This window comes from Mesoplodon mirus, assembly GCF_964341445.2.
Source record: "Mesoplodon mirus genome assembly, chromosome: 12".
Classification (NCBI taxonomy): domain Eukaryota; kingdom Metazoa; phylum Chordata; class Mammalia; order Artiodactyla; family Ziphiidae; genus Mesoplodon; species Mesoplodon mirus.
The window spans coordinates 31791824-31810090 of record NC_138988.1 but is presented as its reverse complement, the minus strand read 5'-3'; the positions used below and the strand labels follow the sequence as shown (position 1 = coordinate 31810090).

At 37.0% G+C, this 18267-nt stretch overlaps 1 protein-coding gene and 1 pseudogene across 3 annotated transcripts in view; one reads left to right on the top strand and one right to left on the bottom strand.

Moving 5' to 3' along the window:
- The first annotated feature begins 5103 nt into the window (after window positions 1–5103).
- Window positions 5104–6136, top strand: LOC309813660 (ATP synthase F(0) complex subunit C2, mitochondrial-like; annotated as a pseudogene). The gene has a single exon. The product of its transcript is annotated as an ATP synthase F(0) complex subunit C2, mitochondrial-like (transcript).
- A 2973-nt stretch (window positions 6137–9109) lies between these two features.
- Window positions 9110–18267, bottom strand: part of DENND6A (DENN domain containing 6A) — a 52979-nt gene continuing 43821 nt past the window's right edge. For both annotated transcript variants that reach the window (XM_082638762.1, XM_082638763.1), the window contains exons 13-20: window positions 17325–17390; window positions 17172–17236; window positions 16503–16592; window positions 14218–14271; window positions 14002–14111; window positions 13336–13438; window positions 11848–11922; window positions 9110–11378 (exon numbers count right to left, since the gene is read on the bottom strand). In XM_082638762.1, the coding sequence (XP_082494888.1) occupies window positions 11247–11378; window positions 11848–11922; window positions 13336–13438; window positions 14002–14111; window positions 14218–14271; window positions 16503–16592; window positions 17172–17236; window positions 17325–17390 (695 nt within the window). In that variant the 3' untranslated portion in view covers window positions 9110–11246. The remainder of the gene's footprint in view (window positions 11379–11847; window positions 11923–13335; window positions 13439–14001; window positions 14112–14217; window positions 14272–16502; window positions 16593–17171; window positions 17237–17324; window positions 17391–18267) is intronic.

Genomic DNA, 18267 nt, shown 5'->3' with positions numbered 1-18267 from the left:
CTGATTAAATTTGTTATAAAGCAAAAAAATAAATAAATAAAATAAAATTTTAAAAAAGAGCTACACAAAGGAATAAAGAGCACCAGAAAAGGTTAAGTACAAGAGTATACATGTAAGAATTTGTGTTCTTACTATTTAAAACTTAAAAAAAAATAATGAACTATATTTAAACAAAACTAACAATAATGTATTGTGGTATTTATAACTTATGTAAAAGTAAAATCCATGAATAGTAATATTACAAACGCTGGAAGGAGCCAAACAGAAGTACACTATTATAATATTCTATACATCAAGTGGCATAATATCACTTGAGGGGGAACTGATAAGTTACAAATGTGTGCTGTAAATCTTAAAGCAACTACACTAAAATAATAAAACAAAGAGTTATACTTAATAATCCCACAAAGGAGATAAAACGAGATCATAAATATTCCAGTAATTCAAAAGAAGTCAGAAAAAAAAAGAAAAGGGGAATAAGAGCAGATAATACAAACAGAAAACAAATAGCAAGATAATAAATTCAAATGTATTTTTTGTAACCACAGCAATAATCACAGTAATTGTAAATGATACAAATTATATCAATTAAAAGGCAAAATTTGTGAAATTGGATAAAAAAGCAAGAACTAGGGAATTCCCTGGCAGTCTGCTGTTTAGGACTTGACACTTTCATTGCAGTGGGCCTGGGTTCGATCCCTGGTCAGGGAACTATAAGACCCCACAAGGCATTCAGCGTGGTCAGAAAAAAAAAAAAAAAAAAGCAAGAATTATGTTACCTACAAAAGTATTTTATTTTATTTTATTGAAGAGCTGGCTCTTTTTTAAAAATATTTATTTATTTATTTATTTTGGCTGCACCGGGTCTTAGTTGTGGCACGAAGACTCCTTAGTTGAGGTATGCAGGCTTTTTTTTTTTAATAAATTTATTTTATCTATTTCTTTTTGGTTGCGTTGGGACTTCATTGCTGCGTGCAGGCTTTCTCTAGCTGCAGTGAGTGGGGGCTACTCTTCGTTGCACTGTGTGGGCTTCTCATTGTGGTGGTCTCTCCTGTTGTGGAACACGGGCTCCAGGCGTGTAGGCTTCAGTAGTTGTGGCATGCGGGCTCAGTAGTTGTGGCTTGCGGGCTCTAGAGTACAGGCTCAGTAGTTGTGGCACACGGGCTTAGCTGCTCCGCGGCATGTGGGATCCTCCTGGACCAGGGCTCTAACCTGTGTCCTCTGCATTGGCGGGCAGATTACCAACCACTGTGCCACCAGGGAAGCCCCCATGCGGACTTCTTAGTCGCGGCATGCGGAATCTTAGTTGCAGCATGTGGACTGTTTTTTTTTTTTTTTTGCAGTACGCAGGCCTCTCACTGTTGTGGCCTCTCCCCTTGCGGAGCACAGGCTCCAGACGCGCAGGCTCAGTGGCCATGGCTCACGGGCCCAGCCGCTCCGCGGCATGTGGGATCTTCCCGGACCGGGGCACGAACCCGTGTCCCCTGCATCGGCATGTGGATTCTCAACCACTGCGCCACCAGGGAAGCCCATGTGGACTTCTTAGTTGCGGCATGCGAACTCTTTGTTGTGGCATCCATGCGGGATCTAGTTCCCCAACCAGGTATCGAACCCGGGCCCAACCAGGTATCGAACCCGGGCCCTCTGCATTGGGAGTGCAGAGACTTACTCCCTGGACCACCAGGGAAGACCCTACGAAAGTATTTCAAATGCAAAAATACAAGTAGGTAAAAGTATGGAAAAGATATATCATGCTAACAATAGTCATAAGAAACCTGGAATTCTATTAATATCAGACTAGATTTCCGAGCAAAGTATACACAAATCTACAATTATGGTCAAGAGATTTCAACAGCCCTCTCTTAATAACTGACAGAACAAGAAGGCAGAAAATCAGCAAGGACGTGAACAACACTATGAACAAACTTGATCTAACTGACATTTATATAACACTCTACCCAACAACAGCAAAATACACGTTGTTCTCAAGTGTACCCAGAACATTTACAAAGATAAACCATATTCTGGACCATAAAACGAATCTTAAAAATTTAAAAGGACTCAGATCATATGAAGTATGTTCTCAGACCACATTAAATGAAATTTGAAATCAAGAACAAAAAGATTTTTAGAAAATCTATAAATATTTAAAAAGGAAATAACACTTCTAAATAACCCATGGATCAAAGAAATCCTAAAGGAAATTATAAGGTATTTTGAACTGAATGAACATAAATATAGAACATAACAGAATTTATGGGATGCCACTAAAGCAGTACTTAGGGGAAACTGTATAGCACTAAAAACCTATATTAGAGAAAAGAAAAGGTCTCAGATCAAAGACCTCAGCTTCTACCTTGAGAAACTAAAAAAAAAAAGAAGACCAAATTAAAACCAAAGTAAGCAGAAGAAAGGAAAGACAAAAGTAAGAATCAATGAAATGGAAAACAGAACAACAGAAAATCAATATAACCAAAATCTGGTTCTTTAAGAAGATGAATAAAATTCATAAACCTCCAGTATCAGGAATGAGAAAAGTTACATCACTATAGTTTCTACAGATAATAAAAGAATAACAAGGGAATATTATGAACAATTTTATTCCTTTAAATGCCACCACTTAGATGAAACGGACACAGTTCTTGAAAAACACAAAATACCAAAGCTCACTCAAGAAGAAATAGATAACCTTAACAGCCTTGTATCTTTTTAAAAGTTGAAAATGTAAACACCTTCCCACCAACCATCATTTAAGGAAGAAATAACACCATTTTGACACAAAGTCTTCCAACTCACTCCATGAGGCCTGATACCAAAACCAGACAGTCATTACAAAAAGACTGCAACCCAATACTGCTCATGAACACAGATGCAAAAATTCTAAACAAAAATTTAGCAAATCAAATCCAAAACTATATTAAAAGGATAACATATCAAGGCTAAGTGGGGTTTAATCCCAGTAATACAGTTGGTTTAACATTCAAAAGTTGATCAGTGTTAACAAACCAATCATATTCACAAAATGAAAACAAAACAAAACCATATAATCATCTTGATAGATTCAGAAAAAGCATTTAACAAAATCCAGAGTCCATTCCTGATAAAAACTCAGCCAACTAGGAATAGAAGAGGACTTCATAAACTTGATAAAGGACATCTACAAAAAACCTACAGCTAATATCAGACCTAATGATAAAAGTCTGAATGCTTTCCTTTAAGATCAGGAATAAGACAGATGTCTAGTCTCATATATGTTATTCAACATTCCACTGGAGGCTCCAGCCAGTGAAATCAGGCAAGAAAAATAAACAAAAGTCATCCATATTGGAAAGGAGAAGTAAAACAGTCTTTATTCATAGATGGCATGATCTTCTATGTAAAAAAATATGATGGAATATGCCAAAATAAAGCTACTAGATCTAATAAATGAGTTTAGTAAGGTAGTGGGATACAACATCAATATACAAAAATCAACTATATATTAGAATTTTGAACTGGACTTTTTAATGAAAATTGAAAACTGAATTTTATAAAGTGATATCATTTACAACAATATCAAACATATGATACGCATATGGGTAACTCTGACAGAAGATATGAAAGATTTGTACCTTGAAAACTATAAAATACTGCTAAGAAATTAGAGAAGACATAAATAAATGGAGAGATATATCTTGTTCATAGATCAGAGACAATATTAAGATGTTACTTCTCCCCCAATTTACAATTCCAATCACCAGCAGTAATTTGTGTAGAAATTCATAAATTTCTGCTTCTTCAAAAGACCTGTGGGCTTCCCTGGTGGCACGGTGGTTGAGAGTCCGCCTGCCGATGCAGGGGACACGAGTTCGTGCCCTGGTCCGGGAAGGTCCCACATGCCGCGGAGCGGCTAGGCCCGTGAGCCATGGCCGCTGAGCCTGCACGTCCGGAGCCTGTGCTCCACAACAGGAAAGGCCACAACAGTGAGAGGCCCGTGTACCTCAAAAAAAAAAAAAAACCTGTTATGAAAATGAAAAAAGGCATAAACTTTGGAGAAAAATTTTGTAGACCGTATATCTGAAAAAGAATTTGCATCAAGAGTATATAGAGAGCTTCCCTGGTGGCGCAGTGGTTTAGAATCTGCCTGACAGATTCTAAACAGGGACATGGGTTCGAGCTCTGGCCTGGGAAGATCCCACATGTTGCGGAGCAACTAAACCCGTGCACCACAACTACTGAGCCTGTACTCTAGAGCTCTCAAGCCACAGCTACTGAGCTCACGTGCCACAACTACTGAAGCCTGTGCGCCTAGAGCCCATGCTCCACAACAGGAGAAACCACTGCAATGCGAAGCCCACGCACTGCAACAAAGAGTAGCCCCCGCTCACCGCAACTAGAGAAAGCCTGCACACAACAACGAAGACCCAATGCAGCCAAAAAATAAATAAATAAATTTATTTTAAAAAAGAAAAAAGTATAGAGAACTCTCAAAATTCAACCACTAGAATTTAAACAACTCAGTCTTTAAAAAGAGCAAAGATTTTAACAGACACTTTACCAAAGAACATATACAGATGACTAATGGAAAGCACATGGAAAGATGTTCAACATCACAGGTCATTAGGGAAATGCAACTTACAATCCCAGTGAGACAACAATACAAGCATATTAGAATGGCTAAATTTAAAAAGACTGGGCAGGGAATTCTCTGGTGGTCCAGTGGTTAGGGCTCCATGCTTCTACTGCAGGGGGCACAGGTTTGATCCCTGGTCGGGGAACTAAGATCCTGCAAACTACACAGCATGGCAAAAAAAAAAAAAAAAAAAAGGCTGCACATACCAAGTGTTGAGTTGGATGTGCAGAAACTGAAACTCTCATACACAGTTGGTGGAAACAAATTAGTACAACCACTCTGAAAAACAGTTTGGCAATTTCTTAAAAAGTTAAACATTCACCTACCATATGATTCAGCTATCACATGCACTATCACTCCTAGTATTTACCCAAGATAAAAGGATATACATGTCCATACAAAGACTTGTACATGAGTGTTCATAGCAGCTTTATTTGTAATAGACAGAAACTAGAAATGACCCAAATGTTCATCAACAGGTGATTGGATAAGAAATTTGTGTTATAGCCATATAATGGAATACCACTGAGCAATAAAAAGAATCAACTATTTGAACATGCAGTATGAACGAATCTCAAAATCATTATGCTGAGTGAAAGAAGTCAGATCACTCTCTGCACTGGGAGCCACTTTCCTGCCACAGCCCCTTACTCCACTCCCTGGTGAGGAGTACCTCTGAGCTGCTGGGCCGACCACTGTCTGCAGTAGTGACGAAACAACTGCAGATGCTGACAGATGAGAGCCTCAGCAGCTTGGCAGCCTCAGGGTTCTTGACCTCCCTTATCCCTAGGCATAGCTTCCAAACCTGTGCCATTTTAGGGACACTGACACAGCAGCCACGTTCACTGGGGCTGGGGCTGCCACAGTTGGGGTGGCTGGGACTGGCACCGTGTTTGGGAGCCTCATCCTTGGTTATGCCAGGAACTCTTCTCTGATGCAACAGCTCTCCTCCTATGCCATTCTGGGCTTTGCCCTCTTGGAGGCCATGGGACTCTTTTCCCTGATGGTAGTCTTTTCCATTCTCTTTGCCATGTTAAGGAGTCCTCTCTAACTCCCATAGTTCTTTCTACCGTATCTAATTGGCCCTGTATGTTCCTTTTCCTACACATCCCCAGGCAGCCTGGGGAAAGTGGTTGGCTCAGGGTTCGACAGAGGGAAGACAAATAAATACTGTGTTAAGATGTTAAAAAAGGAAAGAAAAAAAGCCAGATCAAAAAAAGAAGTACATACTGTGTATAAAACCTAGAAAATACTAACTAATCTACAGTGACAGAACACAGGTCAGTGGCTGTTTGGAAAGGGGAGGCAGGATGGAGTGCAAAGGAACATAAGAAGATTTTGGGGGGTGACAAGACATGTTCCTATCTTGACTGTGCTGATGGTTCTATGGGTGTATTCAAATGTCCAAACTTATCAAATTGTACACTTTGTGTTCAATTTATTGTATGTCAATTACACCTCAGTAAAGCTGTTTTTTAAAAACACAAATTTCTGGATTCTATCACCAGAGCCTTTGGCTGTAAAAATATTTACCCATTTCGTTCGATCAAAATCAATCCTTTTGATAGCTTCCTACTGAAGTCTAAATATCCACTCACTTAATAGCAAGTATGATAACTTGGGAACATAAAGTTACTGTTTTTCAAAATTATCTCAATATAGAAGCAATTTATACTACAAAGTATTCATCCTGGTGGATATGGAAAAATATGAGGGATAGTAAAAAAAAATAAATAAAGGATTTATGAAGTTTAGCTTTCTAATGGCTAAGCAGAAATAGTATGATGACAAAGAAAATGGGGAGGCAAAAATAAACAGAAAAGCCAATGCACCTATGGTCATCTAATCTATGACAAAGGAGGCAAGAATATACAATGGAGAAAAGACAGTCTCTTCAATAAGTGGTGCTGGGAAAACTGGACAACTACATGTAAAAGAATGAAATAGAACATTCTCTAATACCATACACAAAAATAAACTCAAAATGGATTAAAGACCTAAATGTAAGGCCAGACACTATCAAACTCTTAGAGGAAAACATAGGAAGAACACTCTTTGACATAAATCACAGCAAGATCTTTTTTGACCCACCTCTTAGAGTAATGGAAATAAAAACAAAAATAAACAAATGGGACCTAATGAAACTTAAAAGCTTTTGCACAGCAAAGAAAGCCATAAACAAGATGAAAAGACAACCCTCAGAATGGGAGAAAATATTTGCAAACGGAGCAACTGACAAAGGATTAATCTCCAAAATATACAAGCAGCTCATGCAGCTCAATATCAGAAAAACAAACAACCCAATCCAAAAAATGGGCAGAAGACCTAAACAGACATTTCTCCAAAGAAGATATACAGACTGCCAACAAACACATGAAAAGATGCTCAACATCACTAATCATTAGAGAAATGCAAATCAAAACCACAATGAGGTATCACCTCACACCAGTCAGAATGACCATCAACAAAAAATCTACACACAGTAAATGCTGGAGAGGGTGTGGAGAAAAGGGAACCCTCTTGCACTGTTGGTGGGAATGTAAATTGATACAGACACTATGGAGAACAGTATGGAGGTTCCTTAAAAAACTAAAAATAGAGCTACCATATGATCCAGCAATCCTACTCCTGGGCACATATCAGGAGAAAACCGTAATTCAAAAAGATACATGCACTCCAATGTTCACTGCAGCACTATTTACAATAGCCAGGACATGGAAGCAATCTAAATGCCCATTGATGGATGAATGGATAAAGATGTGGTACATATCTTCTTTGGAAGATTACTGGAATATAACTCATCCATAAAAAAGAACGAAATAATGTCACTTGCAGCAACACGAATGGACCTAGAGACTGTCATACTGAGTGAAGTCAGACAGAGAAAGACAAATATCATATGATATCACTTATATGTGGAATCTAAAAAATGGTACAAATGAACTTATTTACAAGACAGAAATAGAGTCACAGATGTAGAAAACAAACTTATGGTTACCAAGGGGGGAAAAGGGGGAGGGATAAACTGGGAGATTGGGATTGACACTACTATATATAAAATAGGTAACTAATAAGAACCTACTGTATAGCACAGGGAGCTCTACTCAATATTCTGTAATGACCTATATAGGAAAACAATCTAAAAAAGAGTAGATATATGTATATGTACAACTGATTCACTTTGCTGTACAGCAGAAACTAACACGACATTGTAAATCAACTATACTCCAATAAAACTTTTTAAAAAATTTAAACAGAACCCAAGCCTAGTGTTAACACTAGTAAAACAGAATGAAACCTATGAGAATTAGACAACAATAATCTTAATTTGAAGAAAGGCATAGCGTGGTATTCAAGTAATGGGTAACAGAGAAAGGCTGGTGTTCAAAAGTCCAGAAATAACACTGGAGAGTAGGATATAGCAGAATTCTACTGCCATCTTTTTTTTCTCAACATTTGTGCATAATGAGATAGGCAATGTTATAACTGCAAAATAAATGTCATAAACCTATTTCATTAACTAATCATCAACCTTAAACCTGCTTTTCTAAAAACTGGTTAGATGTGGGATATATTTTAGCAATCATGATTTTGTACCTTGTATCAAATGCTTTATCTATTTCAAAAAAACAAGGAAAATTCTCGGAGCTCTATTAACAAATGCTAATTTCTATTGATATAATAATAAATACCATAATTCAACCAAGTCGTAGATGGCATATAAGTACCGTATCTTCAATATATGAAGGGATATCAAGTTATTAGTGATAATTTAGTCATTATTATGAGTTAACATATTTTGTTATTTAAATGACATTCATCCATAATTAGAGAAGCTTTTTGCCTTCTTCAACTATCTATTTTTAAAGGACTAATATTAGAAAGTTAGTAGTTAAAAATTTTCCCCCAAGTTATGCTAAAAGAAGAAAGTAAAATTCAGGTATATAAAAACAAGTGAGTTAAGTTATGGGCAAGTGAAAACAAAAGGACAAATTTTAATGGCATCTCTTCTAAATGTACCAATATATTTTACAGTATACTTTGAAGGATATTACCCAGTAACTTCAAAAAGGAGTAACATCCATTATATTTTATTATTAAAAAATAAATTAAAATCTAAAGAACAGTATTATATACTAGCTACTTTCAAAAAAGAAGAGGAAGAAATAAAAGTAATTTGAGATTTAAGGTTAGAAAAGAAAAGGTAGCAAGCGGAGAATCTAATAATACCTAGATTATTAAGCTAAAATTTTTTCATCAGAACATTTCACAAAAATCAAGACACTGGTAGGAAGGATATGAAATCACTTAATTCTGTCTGTTAATAAAATGGACTATTCATCTGTTCATAATGAAGTAAACAGAGGAAGGTTTTCATTTAAATTTTAAAAATAAGTTAGAAACTAAAAGGAATCCCATAATGCAAAGGTTTCACTTACTCTGCATATTTTCAAGCATTCCAATCTTACTCAGAAATAATACAAGATATCCAAGGGCTTTAAAATCCAAGGCCTTTAATTAGGTTTTCAGTAATGACCATAAATGCCTTCTCAAAACCCCTTTCAGTGAAAACAGAAGGCACTAGGCATTACATAACACCCTGAAAGCAGTGATTCCTTCTGATGCTGGTGAAGATACACATTAAATGGCAGGTTTTAGATCTTAATGTCTCCTCCGGGGGAAAAAAAAAAAAAAAAGACAGCTCTGAAAATCACACAAAAAATTAAAGTTACCAGTCTTTCTCAGGTTCCCAATGCAATTTTAAGTTATTTTTACAAGTACATAATTTGAAATTAATAGATAAACCCGGTAAGTATGATATGGTTTTCAACATGTGTTAGGTTTTTTGTTAAGTATAGTAAATATGAAGATACCATTATTATGCTAATTGGCATCCTTTGCTTCTCTTTAGCTGTGCAAAATAAAGTTGAAATGATACATCCTGTAGTGGTATAATTTAAAAGATCCTTGATATGACACTAACAATTTTCAAACTCTGGTCACAAACTACGTATAAATTGTTAGATTATTAAAATACACCTTTTTGAAAAATAATAAGATGACCATTTATACCTAAATAAGGTTTCCCAGGAAGATATGAAATACTTTAGCATATAAAAGTAGTTGCCCCTTTTCCATGAGGACAACTGTTGTTTCACAAAATAACTCATGTGATTCAAGGCAAATGATTTCTTTCAAATGCCACATTCTCTCCATGACTTTGAGGTATGCTTCAAGAGACTTGTATCCATGAGAAGAGGGCACATTTGGATAGAAGACCACAGTTACAAACACCAAGGACCCTTTCTTAGGTCAGGAGTGCCCTTAAGAGTTACATTAACAGAGAATAAGAGATAGCTCCTGAAGCCATTTCTTTTACAACCTACAACTAAATTTGGATATGTAAAGGGTAATTCAAGACACAGCTATTTACATATGTGCTATGTCATGTGTGCCTATTTTAAACAGTGGCTTCTTCAGGACACTCCTATTCAAACACTAACGAAAGAACCTTATTCTACCAAACCACAATCTTCTATTTTTGGCAAGGTAGTATAGTGTAAACAAAACAAAACAGAAACAAACAGAAACAACAATGACAAAAAAATAGCTATAACAGTGATTGAGGCAAAAGTTCCATGTCAAACAACAGTAGGGAAAGTATTCTGAGAAATATTAATTTGGGGGGGAAAAACCCTACCAAACAAATAATGCTAGAAATCAGTCTTATAATCGCTCAAATGACTATCACATAAAAGTTTTTAAAATGCCTTTGAAATAAGAATAGTTCAGTTTAAAAAAGTAGCTGATTATGAGGTTTATAATTAGAATGCCTTTAAAAAACAGACAAGCTAATTAACTTGGGCCCAATTAGCAAAGGGTAAGAGGAAATAAACTCTTCCACAATTAATACTAGATGTCTTCTTCCCTTTGGTGAAACTGAGATTAAATTTGAAACTGGTATAGAAAATAATGAAATGAAACCTATATGACAATTGAAAAAAAAAACACCAATGCCACTAATAATGAACACAATGGGAGGCAAAAAACATATTTTTAAGCAATGATTACTCAGAAGAATGCCTTATAAAAAACTACGTATCATAATCAAGTTAAGAAAAAGCTTCAAGACTAGCAGCTGGGCTTTGTGAAACACATAGGACAACGGAAGGCACTACAAAAGCATTAATCACTCCTAACTACAGTCTGACAGTTCAGTCTTTTCCTTCTTCTTAAGAAGATAGCCAGTGTGAATGTCATTTTTATATCCCCCTGAGTTTTACCATGATTGGGCAGAGAAGCACCAATTTAAAAAAATATCTGCAATGCCAGCACTGCAGTTTGGAATCACTTAAACTGATGGCCCCACAGGTCTCTCATAAGAGCACTTTAGAACATGATTAAAAATATAGAAATGCCTTTCGGTGTTTCAGTATTAAAGTGGAACCACCACAGATATCCATTTTTTTTTAAAACTAATGCACTAAAAAGGTCTGTTTATACAGTATAGTCTTTCAACCCTGTAGCTAGCATTCACGGCTATTTTCCGCTCCGAGAGATCTTGGGCGTCTGGTTGAAGTGTCAGTATGCTTCATGGTGTACAATCCTTTTGGCTGGAAAATCCTGGCAAATATCATGTCATGCCCGTTTTGAGCAGTATGCCTTGTAGGTCCTCTGGCAATGCTAAAATAATTGCATCTATGTGTGTCCGTAACTTTTCCATAGTGTCAGGTTTCACAGGTAAATGCTCTCGATCAGCCTGCAACTATATAAGGAACATTTGGAAGCATTTAAATTACCTTTTGAGGCTGTATTAATACAGTGTATTCTCTAAATAAACAGTTTTAATGGTCAAAGATTTGGAAACTTCAGACTGAGACCAGAATTTACAGAATCTATAAAAAAGCAAAGAACATGCCACTTTAACAATACAATTGCTGAGCTCGAAAAAAGACCTCATGTAAATTAATAGATAATATCAATGCAGACCATGTGGTATTAAATATAAGTCACAATGGTTTTTGTAAAGCTCATTACACTCCATGTAAATAACTAAAAAAATACATGGCTTCATTATGATTTGCTTGAGTGATGAAGTATTTTCAGTCAGATCTACCATCAATTGACCAATCATAAGTCCTCTCATTTAAAAATTTACTTCTGTGACATCAAAGCTATCACCTCAAATAAGAGCAAAATAACTTCACAGATCTTTGGCTGCTTTGGCTACATACCAGCTTGTTTTTTAGCTTCAATACAAGGTCTACTGTTTCTACTTCTGTGTGTTTCTGGGTCCAGTGAAGTAAGTCCTAGAAGAATAAACAAATCTCAAATCAGTAAATACTCAAAATAATATTCAAATTGTTCTATTTCAATAGGCAAGGCTACTGGGAAGAAAGGACGGGAAGGAAAAGGAGAACAGGGTATTTAACCCAGACATAGTATTATAGTATAATTCTGTACATGATATTCTGACAATGTGAATCAGATACTTTTTGACATTAGCCAAAATGACTGTCTAATAATCAGAAGTAAAACACAATGGAAAGGGGCTTCCCTGGTGGTGCAGTGGTTGAGAGTCTGCCTGCCGATGCAGGGGACATGGGTTCGTGCCCCGGTCCGGGAAGATCACACATGCCACGGAGCGGCTGGGCCCGTGAGCCATGGCCGCTGAGCCTGCACATCCGGAGCCTATGCTCCGCAACGGGAGAGGCCACAACAGTGAGAGGCCCGTGTACCGGGAAAAAAAAAACAACAATGGAAGAAATTCCTTTCTGGCCCTTTAGATCAATCAAGAAAAACAAAATTGGAACTTAAGGTACGATACTAACCCCCAACCCCACTAAGTAGTGAGTAATTTATAAGGTACATCAAGTAACAAATCAAGATAATTGTGAACATGAATATATTACTGGATACAAACTTTGCATCTTCAAGTAAGCTCTTCCTGGGCTTATTTGTGGTTGCCTTCATGGTATTCTTTCTCTGAAAACCAGTCACTGAGAGTTTATGATTAGAAAGTTAACACTGAGGCTAGCTCACCTCAAGCTAAACACAAATTGAGACTATCCTTTATATTTTTAAAAGTAGCTTAATTTAAAATAGTCTGCTGACAAAATATAGAATATGAAAACGTCCAAATACAGGAAAAATGTATTAATAACTGGGAAAGGTGAATAACGCATGGTGGAAAAGATGTTGAGTTAGACTGCTCGGATCTGAATTCTAACTCCATCCAGTGGTATGCTAGTAAATACTTGACAACTGGTTCTTAGGAAAAGTTCCTGGTTTATACCATTTGCCAGTGTCTGTGGTGTAATTCTCCCTCTGTAGCTGATTGCAAGCTACCAACCTGAGATCACTGAATACAGAGCTGGGAAGAGATGCACATGGCTCGCTCTTGTGAGCCAGTGCAAGTGGGCTCGAGCACACTGCTGGTTCCACTACTTAGCAATGATGTGATCTGAAGCAAATCACTTAATTTATAATCCTCAAGTGTCTCATAACGCAGATCATAACACACCTACTTCAGTGAACTATGAAGATTAAAAGACATTATCCATTTAAAGCACCTGCACAGTCCTTGGCACAGAGTACATGATCTGGAAAAGTTAGCTATTACTATTTATAAAGTAGTGGATATGGATATAACCTTTCAGCCTCTATGAATAACTTTATTTTCAATAGTTGTTAATCATCACACAAACACGCTGTTTTCTAACCTCTTCACAAAGAGCTTCCAGATGGAGTGCCTCCAGTTTCTGGGTCATTTCCTTCCTCCGGGTCTTGAACCAACCATCAAAATTTGGAGATTTTAGAAAATGCCTATAAAAATAAATTTTTAAAAAGCAAAGTTTGATTATGACTTAACTTCCTCTCCTCAATACTTTTTCTACCTATAGCTAGGAGAACCATGTGAAACAATGTAATTTAAAAAAAAAAAGAATATGTTGGATTTCCCTGGTGGTCCAGTGGTAAAGAATCTGCCTTTCAATGCAGGGGACGAGGGTTCAATCCCTGGTTAGGGAACTAAGATCCCACGTGCAGCGGGGCAACTAAGCCTGTGCGCCACAACTACTGAGCTCGCACGCCTCAACTAGAGAGCCCACACACCACAACTACAGATCCCACAAGCTCTGGAGCCCGTGCGCTGCAACTACAGAGCCCACGCGCTCTGGAGCCCCCACGCCACAACTAGAGAAGAGAAAACCCGCATGACACAACTAAAGAGAAGCCCACACACTGCAATGAAGATCCTGCATGCCGCAACTAAGACCCGACACAGCCAAAAAATTAAAAAAAAAAAAAGAATATGTTTAAGCCCAGTTTTTTGATTCATTTTTAAATAAAGCTCTATAGATGGATGAAATGGAAAAAAAAGGACCAACCGGTAAAGTCCAATCCAATCGCCTTTTATTCTAGAGGTCAGCTGAGGTCCTGTTTTCTCAAGTGTTTTCATAAATTCTTCTGGAAGGAACTGTCTTAACTGGGGTGGACTCTAGAAAACATGACATACTGTATTTAAAAATTAAAAATGGATATATTCACAGAAGTTAACTGCAGTTAGACAACTCAAATAGGAACTTAACTGAATATATTTATACCTTCCATGGAGAAATGCTTTTCTGCAAAGGCATCAAGCTTGCCACATATCTTTCCTAAGTCCAAGAAAAAAAAGTTAGTCAAAGTTAGGTGTTCTTACCCAGAGAGTCTTCAAAAATGTTTAAACTGACCTACTTAAAAAAAGGGGGCTTCCAAGTTTTTCATCATATGCTCTTTCAACGGACATCAACAACACCATCACTCGTCTCAATAGATACACTAAATTTAGATTGAATTGAGAAGTCAGACTTTCAATAAAAATTTAACTAAATCCCAGATAATCCAAAGAAATACCTTTTTTTTTTTTTTTTTCTTTTTGCGGTATGCGGGCCTCTCACTGTTGTGGCCTCTCCCGTTGCGGAGCACAGGCTCCGGATGCGCAGGCCCAGCGGCCATGGCTCACGGGCCCAGCCGCTCCGCGGCATATGGGATCCTCCCAGACCGGGGCACGAACCCGTATCCCCTGCATCGGCAGGCGGACTCTCAACCACTGCGCCACCAGGGAGGCCCAGAAATACCTATTTTTAATGATAATAATTAACCTTATTGAGTAACTGTGTGCCAGAAAATGTACTCAACATTTTACATGCGTGATCTCTTTTAACTCTTGCAACTATCCTTTGTGGCAGGTATTACTGGCAAACTGAGGCTTCAAAAGGCTAAGTAACCTGCCCAAGTTCACACAGCTTGAACTTGAATTCAGGTCTACTTGACTTCAGCCCATGCTCTTAATTAAGCACTACAGTAAAGTTCACTTACTTAAGCAAGCTGATTTAAATAGAACAAAATAAATTGACATCTATAGACTAAGAGAGAATATTTCTTCCCGAAGTATAAGAGCAAAGATTTCCAGACTGCCCTCCTATAATATTCTTAGATAGATTACATTAACAACTACATGAGTCTCTCTCTGATGCAGTCTCCAGACTAGGACCACATCATGGTACTGCCTTATACTGTGAGGCATAACTTTTAGTAAGTTAACATGAGGTTCCACTGAACTTCAAAAAATAACTACATCATCTAGTCATTTATTTCATAAATATTTATTGAGTGCTACCATGTGACAGACTGAGGAAAAGGTAATGAACAAGACAGATAAGGGAACTACATCACAGAACTACATTCTCACAGGTATCATATCAAATTGTGCTCAAGAAAATAATATCAGATTTCAAAATTTCTGCTCTTTCCATTATAGTAAATGCAGATGATAACGGCAGCTACCTCATAGAGTTGTTAGGAGGATTAAACAAATTGTTGGCCTCTAGCGCCAGTGCTTGCAGTCTTAAGAAAGCACCTGCTTAGCTCTGCATAGTGAAGTTCTTCTTCCCAGTGAAATCTATTTAGCCCAGACCATGATCCTAGGGAGTTGCTATTTAATTCTTTAGAAAGTATAATCAGTAAACATGTTTTTTCACCTGCACAGTATCCTGGGAATGTAATATTGGAAGTCTTGGGTATGCTCTGCAAGGAATAGGTACTATTGTAGGATGCTGGACTAATAATAGAATCCTAAAATGTTCAACCTCATCTCTACCCCAATGCCTCCTTCAACCAGTTCAAGCTTTGTCTTGATACCTCAGACAAAATGGAAATATAAGCATACAACATCACAGCTTAAAACCTCCCCATCTGCTTTGGGAACACAATCTGACTTTCTTAGCATGAAATAAAAAGTACAGATCGGGCTTCCCACGTGGCACAGTGTTTGAGAGTCCGCCTGCCAATGCAGGGGACACGGGTTCGTGTCCTGGTCCGAGAAGATCCCACATGCCGCGGAGCGGCTGGGCCCGTGAGCCATGGCCACTGAGCCTGCGCGTCCAGAGCCTGTGCTCCGCAACGGGAGAGGCCACAACAGTGAGAGGCCCGCGTACCACAAGAAAAAAAAAAAGTACCGATCAAAAAATAATAAATAAATAAATAAATAACATCAGAGAAAGAAGCTCCAGTAGAACCCTTTAAGGTGCAAAATTCAATAATTATATAATATTTCACAAAAATTATCTCATTTAAGATTCACAACAACCCTGAAAAGTCTTTAGGAAAAGTGTAATCAGCCACATTTTACAGATAAAGAAATTGAGGGTCAAAGAAAGAAAGTGACTTACCAAATTACACAGTTAATACCAGAACAAAGAGTTCAGGTATCTTGCAAAGGGCTCTATTTTAATCACTACACACATGAGCAAGCAAAACAATTTAAGATAAGGTTTTGGTGGATGAAAAAAAATTCATGTGCCCTTCAACAAATCATTAAATTAAGCAAATACATATGCTAACTTACTAATGGAATGATGAAGCTTTGTGTCAGTTCCAAAAAATAACGTCGGAGAATAACGCTTTGAGCCTCAGAAGGACGCTTCTGTTGTACACCCTTAAAAGAGGAAAAAAATGAGAACCTACATTCTAGTGTCAGAGAATACAAAATAATGAATGCTTATAGAAGTTTAGCTGATATGTAAATATGTATTTTACTTGATAGGAAAAAAACCCAAGAACTTCATCTTGAAGTAATATAATGTGAAGTTCACTGTGCAATATCCTGTAAAAAATCCTTAGAGCAAAATATAAGACATTCATCCCATATTTTAAAATATTAGCTCACAACAAAGACTATATTTATTTCATACTTGTTGTATTAATAATATTTACATTTTCCAAAAAATGCCAACTATCCTATTAGGTGTTAAGCTACCTCATAGTACAGTCCACGACTTTCTCACTGTAACTCTTAAGTTTTCAGAAAGATTGGCACTAGATTGGTAGCTGCAGTCGCATATTTCTAGCCCATAATTGCTGCTACATTAGTCTCCTGATTTTCATGAAGCTTTGGTTCAAAGTCCAGAGTGCAGAAAGACTTCTTTTCATATTATTGTACATAAAGCACATGTTGCTTTACTGGATACTGCATACCTGAGTAAGGAAATTTAAATTAATATGAGCAAGTAATCACCTTCTGCAATTGTTTCATGATTTCTTCATCTCTATTTAGATATGGCTTATAAGAAGTATAAACTCCTAAGAAGTAAAGAAAAGAAAATAAGGTAAGCAGTATGACCCATTTACCCATATAGTATATGTTTTAAAAATTAATAAAAGTCAATACCAGGTTTAGAATCCAGAGTCTTTAGGTTCTTCAATTTTTTCACTTTAACCTGCTTAGGAATTTCACCTGAAGGAAACATCATAAAGATTCTTATAGTTATTTGAATTTCACATATCACAAAACTGGAATTTTCTAAGACTGATAATCCACTAACTGTTATTTACTTAGTCAGGGATGTTGTAGCTAAGGTATTCTTAACATCGGTGAATATTTAAGAGTTTATTCCTAGTACTTTAAAACTGGATAAAGGGAACACTGGGCTATATAACAGCATTACATAAACAATTGTGTAAATTATATAAAATGGATATTTGATCTTTCATTAATATCTATCATTACTTTAAAATTTCCCTTTTTGTCATTCAACTTAAATTTTAAAATCTTTGTGCTAAATATACGAAACATGAATAAGATACCATTTTGAATATGATGCCAAGTATAATACCATTTAAGAGTAAAGAGAATTGAAAGCAACTCCTAAGTTAATATGCAGACCTAGTATTCAAAGATTTTTTTTCTGGTACCGCCCCAAATTCTGCTTTTGCAGTGTAGAAACACTGCCACCAGGTGGTGATAGTGGAAGCCACAACCACAGGCCTGAGCCACAGGTGAACTGGACTCTGGACTCCTAAGCAGGGGTGCTGTGTTGCACAAAGGAGTATGAAGTAAAAGAGAGAAAAGATTATAGGATGAAATGTATGCATTGTTGAATACTGCTCCTGGGTAGAAAGAAAATCTGAAGACATGTGCAGCAAGGAAAGAGAAGAAAGTGAGCTACTGTAGCTCTGTGGAAGAGATTAAAAACAAGAGGCTTTGGGGAGAGACTGAGAAACAATAGGAAAGAGTCCAGAAACACTCAGGTTTCTGGAATGTTTCTGATTTATTAGCTCACAGTTTTTACTTTGTCAACTTATTCTATATATTCCCACATACTAATTATTAT